Genomic DNA, 17,171 nt, shown 5'->3' with positions numbered 1-17,171 from the left:
AAGGAGCCTATGTACAAGGGATGTGGTGGGCAGAGGCATTAGCCTCCCTGGCTTAACGCTTCTCCTGGCCACGTCAGAAATGCAGGGTTGCACCATATTTAAAAAAATATGGTGCAGCCCTGTGTTTCCCCCAGCGCTGGCGCTACACTTAGCAGCCTAGCACCATAGTGCAAGGGTGTCGGCGTGCAGGGGAAGTTGTTTATGTGCAGGAAGGTCCCACTTCAGAATCCACAAATATGTCTTCCTGACCTAGATAGTTCTGGGTGTAGGCCAAGCAGCCTTCCAAATGTCAAATGTAAAATAACCTCTAAAACCATACAGTAGTGTTCTCATACAAAGATAAACTTCATAGACATTTGCATTTCTTAGACTGATGAAAACCCTAATGCATTCATAATACTTACTTCTCTAGATCCAGAGCTGATACAAAATACAGGAATAGAGGACACATCTGCACATGATTTAAGATGCTTGAGCAATTGGCCATTCAAATGACATTTTCATGTCCTCCTGAAGGGATAATGCAACTGAATGTTAATTAAATCACATAGTGCGCATGCTCATTATAATATATATGATTTGTCTTTTCTTATTACTCAGGTAGATATAAATATACTTTACTACCATTTAAGCTACAGTTATATACACACCTGATTTTCCCCTCCATACAAAAAATACCTTCCATGCAATTTAAGTTGTTTGTAGAAGGCTTAAATTTATTTCACAAGAGAAGATGCAACAGTTAACATGAACAGGTACAGGGAGTCACAGTTCTTCTAATTTGCTTGTTGATAGACTTAAAAATTAGGGCTGTTCAGAAAAGAAGTAGGTAAAGTCATCCACACATTGTCAATCTATTTTTCGTACTCTTATTGCTATTTTCAATATGTTCACTTAAAGGATAGTTTTCATGTGGGCACTCCTTACAAGCATTCAGGTGATGTTTAATTTTGTTTCCATAAGAGCACTCTCTTTTTGGAAGGTGCTGTGGTGGTTGGAAAAAGTGCAATTTCTTTTCAAGCAGAATAGTTGTCCCATTACACATACTTGAAAGTATGGATGAAGCTGAAAACTGAAAAATATTTACACAATTGAATGGATCATCGAATTTAATGGCAAATCTTGGAAGTTACTATCTTAGATATTTTTACTCCTGTATCACTATACAAGGACCAACTGACTTTCAGAAGAAGCCACAAGTAAGCAAAGTGAGTCCCCCATTGTACAATGCATGAACACTGAGAAATACGACACTCTGCTGCACTAACAGAAGTTTTTTTTCACATCTACAATGCGTTTCGGATGAATCGTGGCATGCAGGCATGAAAAAAAAACATTTGTCACCACAGTGGCGTGCGGTAAAACAATTTCTTTTGGGGGCAGAATATATATATATACATATATATACACATCCGAAGGACAAGTATATATATATATATATATAAATAAAATGTTTTCTAAACTAATGAACAGATGCAAATATATGCTCTTGAGGATGTTTGAAAAATTATCTTCCCTGACATAAAATCTGCAGTATTTTTGGCACTCTTGGACTACAACACGACTGCACATAGCAAACAAAGCACCAGGTGTTGCTAAAATAATTCAGATCGTCACACAACGTTAACTTGGCAAAGTAGTGTCAGGGTCACCCTTTTCTCAGTCAACCTACATTGCATTGACTAACATTTACTCATATATCCTACACAGAAAAAAGTGATGAAAAATTGACATTTAATGAGCAAATGGGAAAAGAGGAACTTAACAAAGCACAAATAATTTTTATATCCAAGTGTCAACCCTTAACATGCGTTGTTCTGCATGTACACACTCGATTCAAATGAAACCTGACATGAAGGAAACAGTCTGCATAGCCTTTCTCCTCCTTAGTTATCATCCAGTTGTGCAAACATCTGAGCAGCCTGTCATGTTGACAACATTTGCAAACCTTGCTGGTGAGATAGGCTATCTTGTAGATACCAAACTGTCCTGAACTAGTGTAACCCCAAATTAAAAAGCGATGATGGGTCAAACTGGTTGATGGTGGTTCTGATTTTCAGAGGTGGGTGGCTCTGGGTGGATGGTTCTGGGTCTCTGTACTGAGATGCAGGCATTCAGTGGCGTCCTAAAGCTAAGGCATTGAGTTAACATCAAGTGACTTTAGGGAGCGGAAATCCTCCTCGAAGCCAGTTGTAGTTGACCGTCGCTTAATGACCAAACACTGTATTTTTAATTAAGTGCCCATAAATGGTTTATAAATATAAAGTTCCACCTAGTTATGAAATGTGCATTTTGTAGGCAAGAAATTTTATTTGAAAGGGATTATAAAGGGCCATATATTTTGTTGATTGTTCTAGTGTCTCCAGCAACACCGAACTGACATGAAACATGAGGGGGTCATGTTGAAGAGGTATTTCACAATGAGTCCTGATCTGGTGATTGCATTCCTCCCTCTCCTGGTAGTAAAGCTGTTGTTGCAAATTACAGTATGAGTCAGAGCGCAGCTGCTTTCTGTGAGCAATATTCCTAATGCTGTTAATTCTCTGATTTGGAAGAATTGAGTTTATAAATGTGTTGCATTCCTTCCATCAGTGAAAGTCCAAATACTAACATCACACTTCCTTGACATGATGTTTTAACATTCCTGACAAAAGAATCATGTGCCATGTGTGAAAGGATGTGCTACAATGATGTTTACAGCTGTTGCTTCATTTACCCATGACGAAGGCTATATCAATGCAGAAAGTTCTATGTGGATTGTCATTCACGTTTGTTGACATCACAAATTCTTAATACACAAACACGTGCTATAAATGATATATATATTACAAAAATAAATCTCTTCATCTCTGTCACCTAAATCATTCCACTGATTTGGAATTCTTGCTCAAGCTTGACTTTCAAGACTTGTGTTGACTTTAGAATATGTGCATCTTAAGGAAAGTTGTCACTCTTCTCTGTAAATCTTTGCTACGTATTTCGTGAGTGGAACTTGTTTGTGGTTTACATTTAAATGTGACACAAAACAACCTAGGTTTTCACCAAATATTGCACATAACAAAACTGAGTGTTTAAACACATCATTATTATTGATTTAAAAATATTTTTCATTAATGTGTATGAATTAGCAAGACCAAAACTTAAAAGGAGATGTGCACATTTTGGTGATATAGAATTAACTATAAATTGCATGAATTTTAGGATTTTTTATTAATAATATATATAATTTTGTATTCAGAAAATGAGATGGATTTTAAATAATATTTGCATTAAATAAAATTAGTATTTTTTCTAGTCACATTTTTAGTATATTTTTGTGGTATACTGGAACGATATTATCTAACACGAAGAACAAAGTCTATATAAGGTTTTGTTTGCCACAAAGAGGAACATTTAGGTTGTTTTGTGTTATTGTAAAAATGCCCTGTTCACTTTGTTTCGTTGTTGGTAGTTGTGAAGTTAAATATAAATGTGCTCAGACGTGTTATTTATAGGGAGGGCTGGAGAGGCAAATCTTGAATAAAGAATGAAGGGATAAAAAAAATGATCGCAGTGAATGAGGTCACTCTTTTCCCTCCCTCATGCGTATTTCTTGACTAACTTGCCACATTATCTATTACATTTTTGACAAAGGCAAATAATGACTAAAGAGAGCAGTGTTAATTTTCTCTACATTTTGAACACAGCCTGCTCTCTCATGAATGCTAAAATTCCTCTGTCTTCCTCTATCTAAAATTCCTTTGCTACAAATCTCCACACAACAATACTGAAGTAAATGCTAGCGTATTTGAGCATTAACTACTCCCCCTGTACTACTCGCTTGAGAATATGTCCGTGAAAAAATGATTTCCGAAATACCCTATCTCATTCTTTTTGGCCAAGAAACCTGCTTTTCCTTGAAGAGCACCCTGGGACTCAACCTTCAACTCCATTAGCACCCTCACCCTTGGCATGCCATTGAGACATTCTCAGACCAAGGCAACTGCCCCTATCTCTTCTCCGGTCTATCTGGTTTCAAATATTATTGAATGTTACACTGCATGGGAGACAGAATGGGACACAATATAAAATATAATGCAAGCCATAACATCAGGTCAGACTGCTCTCCATTGCCGGTGTATACAAGGATGCAAACATCTGCCTTCTACAACAGAATGCCCAAGTGCAAATTATCTTCTTTACTTTTCCATACCTCTAAACAATGAATGAACAGTGTGTTCCAGGCTAACCTCCATGATATGTGTCTTGAATTAGATAAACACATTCTGACATGTGGTTTTGCCATTTACAGTCTATGCAGAAGGGACCTGGCCTGGTATTTATTGAATGGACTGTTACAATTGGAGTTGGGCAAAGGCTGATTTGCAGATGGCTGGTCTCGCTCTGAAGAACCAAAGTAGGTGTAAATGGTGATTGCACCAGTACTTTTAACTCCAACGAGGGTGTAAGGCAGAGCTGCATATTAGCTCCCTTTTTATTTCTTTTTTATATTAACGCCCTTGAGAAGGAGTTAGTGGCAAGAGAAAAAGACCTTCCCAGATTTGGATCTTGCATCGTCCCGGTATTATTATATGCAGACGATGCAGTTTTAATTGCCTGTACAGCTAATGGCCTCCAGCTTTAGTTGGATATTTGTAATGATTTTATGGGGGGACTTAACATGAATATTAATCATAAGAAGTCTTTTAATATAACATGTGGACCCACGAAAACCTGCTCCTACCCCTATCATATTCCAGGGATCCTCATAGCTAAAGTAACCAATTTGAATTATCTAGAAGTTTTGATATCTTTAATTTAATTTGGGGTAAACTTTTGTCCCAGAGAGCAGGAAAATTCGAGGGTGCAATCAATGCAATTTTTAGGTTGTAAAAAATACTTATAAACAAACCCATTAGTAAACTTATTTTTCTTTATAAGAGTAAGTACACTTCCCAGGTGACTTATAGGGCTGGCATTTGGGGCTACTCAATGGCGGGAAACCTTCAAACAATGACAAATCGATTCCTCTGTAGGTTACTTGCCGTGCCAAGGAGCATGGCAATGTTTATTACTCTTTGGAAGTTGGATTGGCATTTCGGGAGTATCTAGTTAAGGCTGCCCCTCTGTTATTATAGTTCAAGATTTGGCGCTCGCCCCATACATCGTTCAGTCAAATGATTCTTGCAGGCTGTCTTAAATCAGATCATGCAGCCACAATCCCCTGGCTTGCTCATGTCCAAAGGACATTTATAACTATAGGACTGTCAACATTTTTTACCTACCACAAGAAATTAACGGAAGCTCAAAGAAATTTGTAAATTCCTTTTTCTCTTCCTTTAGATTCCATTCTAGGCTTGTAAAACATCAGTCTATGACCTCAGTAGCCTGTTATTCAGATCTAAAGCAGACTGAGGCTGGGGAATTCTACCCTACCTGGATGACAAATTTGGTAAGCTGATTTTACCCAATTTGTTTTAGTTTGGGTACTTTGTATGTCCTGGTAGCCCACCCTAAGCAGGGTGTGTGTTTTTCACCTCACTGTCCTTGTGATGGGTTTTCTAAACAAACTCTGGCCCATTTTATGTTCTTTTGTAGTCTTTACTCCAGAACAAGGGCGTTTTTTTTTATGTCCATTATTGCGCTCTTTTGGTTGTAGTTCTTTTTTTGTCTGTTTGCTCCGCCTCCAGCTGCTACAGTCCAAATTTTGTTGTGCATCAGTATTAGGTCATGTTCATAAAGCAGTCAAAATCAGGAAGACTGTGACTTCTATTAATGATTAATGCTGTGTTTATTTATTCTGTATTGTTGACGGGATTTGATAATGGTATTGTGAATAGCTTGAGATTCCACTGTGATGTTTTATTAATTTTAATATCTTGTATGTATGATGTTTATTCTTTATGGCCTTGTGCCGAATAAAGCTTTTGAATTAAATTGATTGGGTGAAGAGTAATTGATTAAAATGTAGCCCAAGTGATTGCCAGTGATTGCCAGTGGCTGAGTCTTTTGCATGCATTTCGTCCATCACCTTTGTGCATTCCTAGCGCAAAATCAAAAGTTTGGCAGTTATGCCTAGAAGTGGGTCCCATGCTTGCAGTACCGCAGGATGCAATCTATACCTCATCAACAAGGTCTAACTAGGTAGATTCTGGTTATGTTCCTATTCAGAGGTAATTGAACGTGGGTGTTTTGGATGGACTGTTCCTATTAGGCAGTAAAAAAAATTGATTTGCATATGGCTAGCCTCTGTCTGGAGTGGCATAGAGGGCTGAAAATTACAGACTGGAATACAGACAGTGGGATTTCCAATGGCCAAGACTTTTTTAAGCATTCCTCCCATCTACTTAGTATTTAACACTTACATAGCTGCCAGTCTCAAGAAGTACAGGCTGGTTCTGTAAGGGACTAAAACCCAACTCAGCATTGATAACACCTACACTACTGCAGGCAGGTTGTGCTGTCACTTGCCTCTAGCATCTCTGTTAAAAAAAGGAAGGCTTTCCAACACCCATGGCGATTCCTACCATTCACATCACCAAACCCTCATTCAGCCTTGCAAATTCCAAATATGTCTGCTTTTAAGCTTATACACATCACATAAGTTCCCAATATCACTCTCTTTACCATTAGTGAAGGCACCCTTTTTAAATCTCTAGCACATACATGTTATTGATCCATGTCTAATCTACTTCCCAGCAGGAAATACCAATCATGTGTTGAAAAGGTAACAGACCAGAACAGAAAAGAACTAGAATTAACTACCTACTATGATCCAGGATAGCATCTTTCTTGCAGACAGTTCTAATTTGGCAGTCTCTCGATTTGCTGCTTTCCTCTATGATAACTGTAACACTCTAAAGCATCAATCCCACATACAATACAGGACCTACTTTGTATCTATTTCTTGCCAAACTCAACTTTCTTCTAATTCAATACTAGACTGGTCTGGCCACCTTCTAATACAATTTGTCTTAATCAATGCTAAATAAAAGACCAGGAGCCAACCCATGAAAGTAAAATTCTTGTAATGTAACACTAGTAACATTGACCTTCACATAATCAGAAATCTTACTTCTACCTGCCTAGTCAGGGCTGGACTTATTGGTTATGTGAGAACACATAAATATAAATGTCAGACCACTATGATTGGTAACCTTAATTATTTTCCTACACTTGTTTAAAATCTAAAGATCCAAACGTATCACCACAGTGGTTCTCAGCTACACTGAATAATGCAAAAAAGTGATTTGAGAGAATCTGGGTGTAGATGTTGCTATAATGGAGGGGCCTGCTCAGGTATCAGACCTGCAAATACAAATGAAAATTATTCATACCTAATAGATGAACATTTTAAATCCGATCACCTGTGCAAACTAATGTGGCTGTGCCCAAAAATCTGTTTGAACTTGTCTATCACTCCTTTCAAGGTGCAACCTAATTTCTTTTCTGACGTATCTGTTATATTCTCTCTGAAAAATGAACTATATTCAACAGAATTTCAACACAGACCTAATTGAAGCCCTAATTGCTATTCTAACAGTATTTGCTTGATGAAGTTCCTAAATAAAACAACTGTGCGACCTCCCAACATAAATAGTTCAGCATCCTAAACAAATTACTTTGCGTCTACCAATTTGGCTTCAGAGCCAGGCACTGCACATATCAGTTACTGTGAACATTATTAACACAACTCTTTGGCTGTTGGACTATGGTGAGAGTTTTTGCCCAGACTGTAAAATGCCTTTTGGTGCTGTGGCTGTGATACATTTCAGGACACCATTGAAGCTTATCTTTGTATCAATAGGTATGTTCTGAAGTGCTTCACAACCTATTTCAAAGGGTACACAAAGAAAAGCACGTTGACTAAGACCACCAAATCTTCAGTATGTATCGAACCTGAGGTCTCAATCCTGCCACTTCCAATCTTCAACCTAAATAGATAACCACTTTGATGTCTACTGGGCCATACCTGCAATTACCAATTTTGCACAGCTGTAGTTTAAACCTCTCCGGAAAGTGTTTTAACTCTTGTGACCTGCTTACTCAAAATCCAACTAAGTATGTATGGACTAGTATTTCCCAGCCCTAACATTTAATAAGCTGAGTTTATTTGGATTGCCACTAAACATTTCCAGCTTTTATTTTCATCAGTCTCCGTCCCTCCAACTACTCTCTATCTGGATATTCAAATTAGACCATTGCATGTTGAATGAGGTACTAACCGAGCTTACTAAAATGCATGAAACCTTTCATTTGTTACTCAGGCATCAATACTGTAGCCCATTTGTAGTACCTTATGAAGGAATGAGATTTCCCTTTTACTAGGTATCCATAAAACTAGGTGGCTGCATTATGAGCAGAATTGAGGTCTGCAACTGACTTGATTTCTTGATCGTGCCCTTGGGTCTGAGCACAGTGGTCCGGAATTCACTAAAAATGTCTCCCATTCAAGGATGCATGTACTTTACAAATCTTTCATCATAGACACTTCTAAATTGAAGGCACAGGCTTCCTATCAGATTTCTTCACAGATTGTAGCCCTAAGGAATCTTCCCCTGGATCTCTACCACCTCTTAATAATGCATACTTAAAAAAGAACTGAAGGAAATGCTGTGGCTACATTATGTTTTCCAACACCATTAAATCACATTTAAACATAGCACCTTATTTAGAGTTGCTGGAAGGTTTAATCTATCAAAATATGTCATCCCTATTACAAGGACAATAGGCTATAACGCACCTGTATAATGGCGGACAGGACATCTGTTAGATATGTAGCAGAGTATCCCATCTGCCAAACTTTGAATAATGCTCTAAGGGCCCAATGTACCAAATGTTTCTACAGCCAAAAACTGTTTGAATCACTGGTTGCGACTGCCAAATGTTTTCTGCAATACATTAATGCCATTTTTGGATTCATTAAATATTTATTGACTCCTAAAATGGACTGACTTTATACCAAATCACTATTTGGAAGAAATAAATTGTAGTTGCCCTTTCCAAATAGCAATTCAGTATGAGATGTATCAATGTTGTGCTACCAAAAAATGGTGGCTGAATATTGAAAAATTACTGACTTCTGAGTTGGAGTATTAACACATTCACAAAAGGGAAGGGATCCTTTGTGAATGTTAAAAAAAAAAGTTTGTTGGGCTAGGGGACCACTGTCAACTCTCGAACAAACTTTAAAAAAAGTAACCTTTTTTAACAGTCTTTTTTTCTTGAAAGAAAAAAGGCTACATATTAAATAAAATAACTTTATTAAAAGGTGACCATTGACATCATGGTCTGTTGACCCTAGCAGGACACCATCCCTGTAATAGCCACCAATCGGAATGAGTCACAATTTGCGATCAACCTCAGTAAAATTCATGAGGTAAGTCAGATTGTGATTCACTTTGAATTAGAATTGTATTAACTGACCTATTAGTACAGAGGTCAGATCATAAAATTCTTTATTGTCATGAAAACGCTGATTGCGAATTGCAGCCAGAGATTTGGTGACCCGTTTTTCATACCTTGGGTGCCTAAGTCTCTTATACATTCCACACTTTCTAAATTAAAAACCGCAATTGAAGCCCAATTATTTACTGACTTAAAGAGATATTGCACCTACCAGTGGCAGACCATGTACTGATGTGTCCCTTGACCCTGCCCCTGTTCAGAGACCCAATATCACAATTGTAGTTATATATAATCACAATTGCGTGAACATACCCATTATGTCCTCAGTAACTTTCTTTACTTTTATTAGTTAGTCCTGGTTTATACTTACCCACTAGGGATTTAGTGGTACTCTAAATATGGACTTGAAAATAATAAAAATGTTCTCTATAGTTTTCCAGGGTGGCGTTACCTCTCCTTTTCTTTTCTATTGTTTCTACACATAATTTGGATCTGTAGTTTATCTAGACATGTCATCATGCTCTTCCTGAATAATAGCACAGTACATTTTTATATTTGCTACCTTCTACAATATCCAAACCGGGGATGTCCTCTTAGACTTCTTGTAATCTGGTCAGATTGTTAGAAAACAGAATAAAATGAATTTAAAATATGTGACAACTTTCAAATGTATTTGCTTTGCTCACAAATTCTGGCAAGCCACTTTCCAATATCTACAGATACCCAAAAGGGGTTGATATCACTTATCTTTTCACCCATCTTAATTTACTTCCCTATATATTGTAGTCTACTCTTGAACATTGCTGGAGAGATGTAGAAGTGTCAGTGGCATGACAAAGGTCTGTTGGGTTAACCACATCTACCAATATTGGAAGTCAACAGGTAATACAACTCCAGTGTATGCAAGAAACATTTCCTCATGGCATTTCCATATGTTTTTAGTGCACCTGGTATTTTTCTGGATTAATGTCAATGCCTACATTAAAAGGTCATGCTGCAGCCAACTTGCAATGAAAAGGAAATCCCTTTTGTTTTAAAGAACTACTAAAATGAACCACACTCTCACATTTCTAACATCTCTGCTTTCATTCCCATCTAAAAATAAAGATTCAAATCAATTCAATTCACTACATGGAATTTAGAAAGCACAGTAACCCTCTTTAGGGCAACTAAGAGCTTTCAAAATTATTCACAGCATGAGTAGAAGATTGATGATTCTTAGGAATTGCGGGAGCTCTTGCCATTTTTTAAGAGCCTAATTCATATTCCACAATTTGGGATAACTATTAAACTAGATATCAATGCTGTAGCAGGAGAATAGCAAACTAATTTACTTCGTATGTAAGAGATCTTAGAGCATTTATACCTACAATCTGAGTGACAAAAAGTTCTCATTAATGACCATTAATTTACTTGGTGCTACTCATTGTGTTTCAGATCATTTGCACTACTGAAGCCTTTTTAAACTTTTAACAGATACTCACAGCCCATCCCTCACATAGAGATGGAAGGGCTGCATCAATTATGTTTGTAGCCAAATGTAAGAGATTTTGAAAATGAAGCAAACAATATCCAATTTTGCCACCAGCCATATAGTCTACTGTAACACAACATATACAACCTAATTCAAAGCATAGATCCTAAATGTGCTGAAGCACTGCTATGTCCAAATGTTGATTTGAGCATGCATTTCTTATTGTTACACCCTTAAAATTGTTTAAATGTTATTCTATTTCACCCCATATAGATGTGCATGTTAATGGTCTCTTGCTTGACGACTATGGTCCTCATCCGAGGAATGGGCTAATCTTGATTTGGACAAAAAACTCCTCTTGATCTCTGAACAGGGAGTTCACGTTGTGTACAAACTTGTTCCGGTTACATGTCGGCCTATATGATTTTCTCCATTTATTACCTACTCCAAATTGTGCATGCATATGGTTCATATTTTGAGTTTGTGAACTGTGAAACAGAAGAAAACGAATGAGGTTAGCATATTAACCCCTCCATCATATATTCAAAAATTAGAATGATGTGTTTACTGTGCATCCACTAATTACCATATCCAATGGTATGCGAGCGTCAGGTGTACAATTACAGCACCAACTTTGCATTTGCAGTATAATGAGTGTGTAGTGTCACACTGCATATGTTTTACCTTGTTAGTATGTGTGTGATATATGCTTGTATAAGAAAGAGCTTTTAGCTGTTCTGCTAAGCAAGAGGTAGTCTGATCCCAACTACTTTTTATATAAATAAATAAAATATTTCTTATATTTTTAAAATAAATTAATGCATACTTTGCCATTTACCTCTGATTGTATAGTAGACACTCTATATGTGCAGTTTGGGCTGCCACAGCCCCTTTGTGTTGTTATTTCTAATCAAATTGAAGATATTCACAACTTACAAAGTATGAGACACAGTAATGAGCACCTGAAACAGGTGTTCCCTTGCTTGTAGTTCTCTCTATATACACATCATACAACATAAACATAACACCTATTATCATCTAAAATAAGGCTCTCATTTTACCCAAGAACCAATAGACACTGTAAAACTCTTGCACTGCTCTCTAGGTCCATTGTAAACATGTAGGGAACAAACTCTTACCCACATAACTCTTCATGTGAAATAAGCTAAAAAGCAACATTTTCTATTGATATGCACAATGCAGACAGAATGAATGAGCAGCTTCAAATTTTGCAGATACAAACTAAATGCATTGCTGTAATTTGATAATGCTTGTTTTTGGATAAGTGATAAAGGAATTGTAGAGGGAATCCTAGAATAATCCAGGTGACTGAAATCCATTGGACATTCAATGTTAACTTTGTTGCTGACCAAGATACAGTAGATAGACCACCTCATAGCATAGTCATGAGTTTGCATTAGTACCCCACCATTGATCAATTCATTTTATTGTTACTGAAGGATTAAACACAGTTGTGAGTTCTTAGCTGTTCTGCGTCTGACCTGGTGTCCACATGAGCAAGACGGAAGGATGCTAAGCATGAGGAAGAAGGGAGTCAGTGAAACAGGGAAGGTGGTCATAGTTGATGCAGTGCAAAGAATACTGCCTCCTACAGGCTTCAAGTCATGCCAACATTTTTCCTACTTCAGCCAAGTGTCCACACAGCTCATTGATTTATTCGGATCTCCATAAACATCTTGTTGATGCTTATGTCATGATTGCAAGATGTCAAGAAGTATATTTGGCAGCTGTTTAACCCAACATTGTCTAAGGATTAGAAGGACTGCTGTAGAGCCATGAAGAAACCAATGTTCATTTAGCCGTTTCCTTCTCGCTCCTCTTCAGAACCCACTTCATTAAACAAAGCAACAGGAAAGAATCGTCCCATTGATTGACAGCAAAATGTCTTCCAGCTCTTTAGTCCTACTATTTTTCACTTAATAAAATTTTTAATTGTCCACCTTTGACCAGTACAGCTGCGCAACACAAGATCAATGCCGGAGTTTCCTCTATTTTCCACCTCCAAGCATCGTCCAGTCCCTTTATTTATCAAGGATCCATTCTATAAAAACAAAAGCAAAAGGAGAACAGCATTAGAATTATAATCAGCTTTATTTTACTCGGAATTATCACTGACATTGTTATACTATGATCTCAAAGGTTTTAGCGGTTGCTCCTCTGAAAGTGTTTTGAGTGAGGCCTTTTGACTGTAACATTCTACATGAGGTCCACAAAATGTAGGCATTGTGTATCCAAATAAAGACTACTGCAGAGTGATGGCAAACCAGACATGCACCCTGTGCTGATTGTAAATAATTATGTTGCTCATACATCTGGGAAATCTACCACCTATGAAAGTGAGCCGCTATGTGACATTTAATTGACGTTTTCAAAAGTGTTATTAGGATGACAGTAGCCTTTTCCTGAACTAATGGAAGGGAACATTGTTAGAGAGCAGTTGATAGTGGAAAACGGTCGAGTTGATTTAATTTTGGTACTACAAAATTGAATCTAAATTTACAGAAACTGATGTTCGGACTTTATTGGATTCTGGGAGAAATAGCCAAGTTTAACACTGTCAGCTATTTTGAACTTTTCCCCTTTTTTTCTAATCCTTTGAGGAAATGCAGTAGAGCTTTATATGTAGCCAAAACAATTATATGAACGAAATGGAACTGCAAATCAGTTCACTTTCTATTGAAGACTGGTTGTATCCTTTTAATTTAAAATTCTGTTTATTAAACAAATGCTCAATACACCATCATATACAGTATACATACAGGGTATAGTAGGGCTACAATTACTAGGGGAGCAATACAGGACTTATTGTTTCTGATCCCAACAACATGGGGCTCTGACTGCACCTATTTTAACAATCCTCCAGCTACATACGCTTAACTTCTTTATTTTTCCAAAGGGATAGAGATCTTTTCTCATTTTTTCAGGCACCCTCTGCTTTGGTAAAATACTTTCTCTGACTGCTGGCAACAATCTACGCCTTGCGTCCAGGCCCCAACTCTTGGGGGATCGACAACCCCACACAACTCTACAATGTACCTTTTTGCCACTCCTGAGGCCAACATGAGCCAAGCTTTGGTGTGTTTGGGCCAGGTTGTAGACTTGGCTCTAACTTCTAAGAATAAAAAACTAATTTCTCCATGTGACAATCTGGAAGATATATATAAAGAGGTTGAAATTAATGTTAATGGCTTAACCTTGCAAGAGTATTGTTTGAGAGCCGCTCAGAGTGTCTTTTCCTTTCAGATGTATCTCATTGGTATTGTGATTGCACTGATGAATTACAGGTATATAGGCTATTCCTCCTTGTTATAAATATAGTAAAATGCTCTTGTTAATGAGATCCTACAGAATTCCTCTTTTTTTTCAGTTTTTGTGACAATAACATTCATTTCAATAATATGATATTGGCTGAAAAATTACTCAGAAGTGAAATAAGGGCACTTGATTTTAGAATAAAGAGTTCATCCTTAAACTGCAAACTTTACGAGACTTTGTAATTCTTAACTCCTAGTGCTTAGATTGAGATCAACTCTTTCTCATCTAGTTCTGTACTTTAGCTTGGTAGGGGGACAGGGAAACCCAATACACGAAAGTCTTAGAACATGGGCCTATAGGGAGGAACAGGGAAAGTGTAAGGAAGGTATTGTGGGCCAGGGCGGACCCGGGGCAAGGATTTTTAAGAAAAAGCCCGGGCTAATATCAGGAGATACTGTGACAGAGAGTCTTGAGGAGAAATCCCCAGAGGGTGGATTTAAGCTTATGCTCCCTCAAAGAGGGAACACAGCTGTGGAACTGGACAGGTAAACAGCGGTCACAACTGGACATTCACCACGGAATTCCCTATGATACAAGAGCTGGAACTTTCGGAGGGTACATTGAACAATGGGAGTACCCGGTCTACTTAAACTGGCGCTGTTGGTACCTCCTCCCATCCCCCGAATGGATCATCAACAGTGACTACCTTGCAAAAGACTTCCTGCAAAGGCGGGGCTTGCGATGGGCGATCGAGATGGTAAATCTTCAAGAAGGCATAAGGAGTGACGCAGGGCCTTTAACATAGGACTCACTTATATGTAATGGCACCATTGCTGGAGCTGTGTCAGTTTACGACACACTACTGCAATGCATCATTACTGCGTCACCAGATACGCCAGGTATCCTGACGTATCTGGTCAATCCTTCTGACATGGAGCACCGTAGTGTAAATACGGCACATCCATGGTGTAGCAACGAAGGTGCAATGAAAAGTGCTGCATCGCTGTTTCCCCCAAGTGATGTACCACTTTTCATAAATGAGGCCCTCAGTTCAAAAGTCAGTGACACAGGCTAGTGAGGCAAATGAAGAGGATAATTGTAGCCTTTGAGATAAAGGCATCTGCACAACCTCTACCTCTAATAAAAACACACTTAGAGCAGCAAGACATAAGAAGAGGGAGGAGGCTGGTTTCAAGTGAGATTACTCTGTCATGCCTCAGCTAGGGAGTCTAATAGTATCCTGGGAGGTGGCTGGTGATTCAGCTACACTGAATGTTGGCTATAGGGGGATTATGTCCCATTGCGATGAAACACAGGTAAATAGCTGTTGATCTCAGCAAGTCCAACAAAAATTGCAGGGTGCTATCCGAAAGGTGGCTAAGACATGTTTGGACTTTTCTTAAAACTAAATATATTTGGAAGATGCAAGCAGCATACACAGCGCTTTTCACTTCATAATGGCCCCCTGATCTCAAAATTACTCACATTCCAACAATTAATTTTGATAGCTCTCCATACCATACTATACCATACCAACTTGAGAATTAGTGTTGTATTTCATTGCTTCATAAACATTTATTATTATGAGAAGTATGTTAATAAAACAAAAATATTCCTATTTCAATGCAAATGTCACTAGAGCAGCATGTATACAGCCACCAGATGAGTGGTTTGCAGTGAATTGATACATACCCAATTTGAAAAACCACCTAAACATATTATAGACATTATACATGAGATAATTTAAAAATGAACACCTTTTTCATATGAGGGAGAGAGAAAGGGCCCTACCACTTCCCAACTAACCCTTCTCTTATTTGCTCACAACCCTATACATTTTTTAAATAACTCATTTCCAACCTGAGGTGTTTTTTAATGGAGTCTATTTCAAAGAAGTCAGTTTGAAGCACCATAGAGAGCTAATTTCTCTTTGTCTTCTGTCTAGCGTCATGGCTAACTAATGAGTCGTGTCTTCCTTAAATTAACATGAAAATAAAAGGTTGGCTACACCCATGCAGGGAGCATAAAGGCCCTGTCTACTGCCAGCATACCGTATTCAGTGCCTGCCTCGACAGATAGACAGTAGCTCTCCTGAGGCACTGACACATTTTTTTTAATGATGGGCAGACAGGCCCTGCCAGCTCCCCACCAGAAACTATATTGGTGCTGGTGGGAGGTGACTTTTTCTTTAAGTGGGTCCAACCGCGGCACCCACACACATTCAAAATCATTGGGGGTAATGCGGGAAGCCCCATATCTCACTGCCCCTGCCGGCTATGCCCCAGCACCCATATTTGGAGCTATCGGAATCCAGCTATTTTTTCTTCAAGTGGGTACCCACTTGGGGCACCCTCAACACCCCTGTTGTTGAGGTCTGTGGGCATGCCCAAAGCCCCTGCTGGCACCCTAGCCAGCACTCGTGGTGCTGGCATTTACCAGCTCCATTACTTTTTATTGTTCTCTGCTCCCGCCCGGAAAGATGTGTTTCCTGCCTGGGAGAGGAGGATATGTTATGTTATTAAGATTTATACAGCGCACAAATACCCAACTGTGTCTTGGCGCTAATAGTCCAGAAAGCAGGTAGGTGAACTATTTATTGAATAACCAAGTCTTTAATGCCTTACAAAAGGATGTAAGAGATGGAAGATTTCTGATGGAAAAGGGGAGGGCGTTGCAAAGTTTCGTGGCTCCCACAGTAAAGCTTCTACTTCCCCAGTTAGCCTTACAGAATCTCTGAGAGAGCATCAATTTTGCCCCTTCAGACCTAAGACTTCTGTTTGGGGAGTACCAGTTTGATTACTGCCTCAAAAACTGAAGGCCGGTGTCGTGGAGTGCCTTATATGCCACACATAAGGCCTTGAACTTGATGCAACCCTTGACTGGAAGCCAATGCAGTCTCCAAAGGTGCTTACCTATAGATTGAAACTTAGGGATCGCCAGCAAAAGCCTAGCCACTGCATTCTGCATCATCTGCAATTAATCTGCTTCACGGGCATTCCGAGATAGAGCCTATTGCAGTAGTCCAATTTTGCCA

General features: G+C 38.5%; 1 protein-coding gene across 1 annotated transcript in view; it reads right to left on the bottom strand.

Annotated features, from left to right (window-relative positions):
* Window positions 1–707: 707 nt before the first annotated feature.
* GALNT17 (polypeptide N-acetylgalactosaminyltransferase 17) overlaps window positions 708–17,171 on the bottom strand; it is a 1,717,045-nt gene continuing 1,700,581 nt past the window's right edge. Inside the window, exon 11 of the mRNA XM_085649814.1 lies at window positions 708–12,923. Coding sequence (XP_085505940.1) covers window positions 12,795–12,923 — 129 coding nt within the window. The 3' untranslated portion in view covers window positions 708–12,794. The remainder of the gene's footprint in view (window positions 12,924–17,171) is intronic.

Source organism: Triturus cristatus, chromosome 3_2, assembly GCF_964204655.1.
Source record: "Triturus cristatus chromosome 3_2, aTriCri1.1, whole genome shotgun sequence".
Lineage (NCBI taxonomy): Eukaryota > Metazoa > Chordata > Amphibia > Caudata > Salamandridae > Triturus > Triturus cristatus.
Note: the sequence above shows the minus strand (reverse complement) of the source record. Positions and strands in the feature narration are given on the sequence as shown.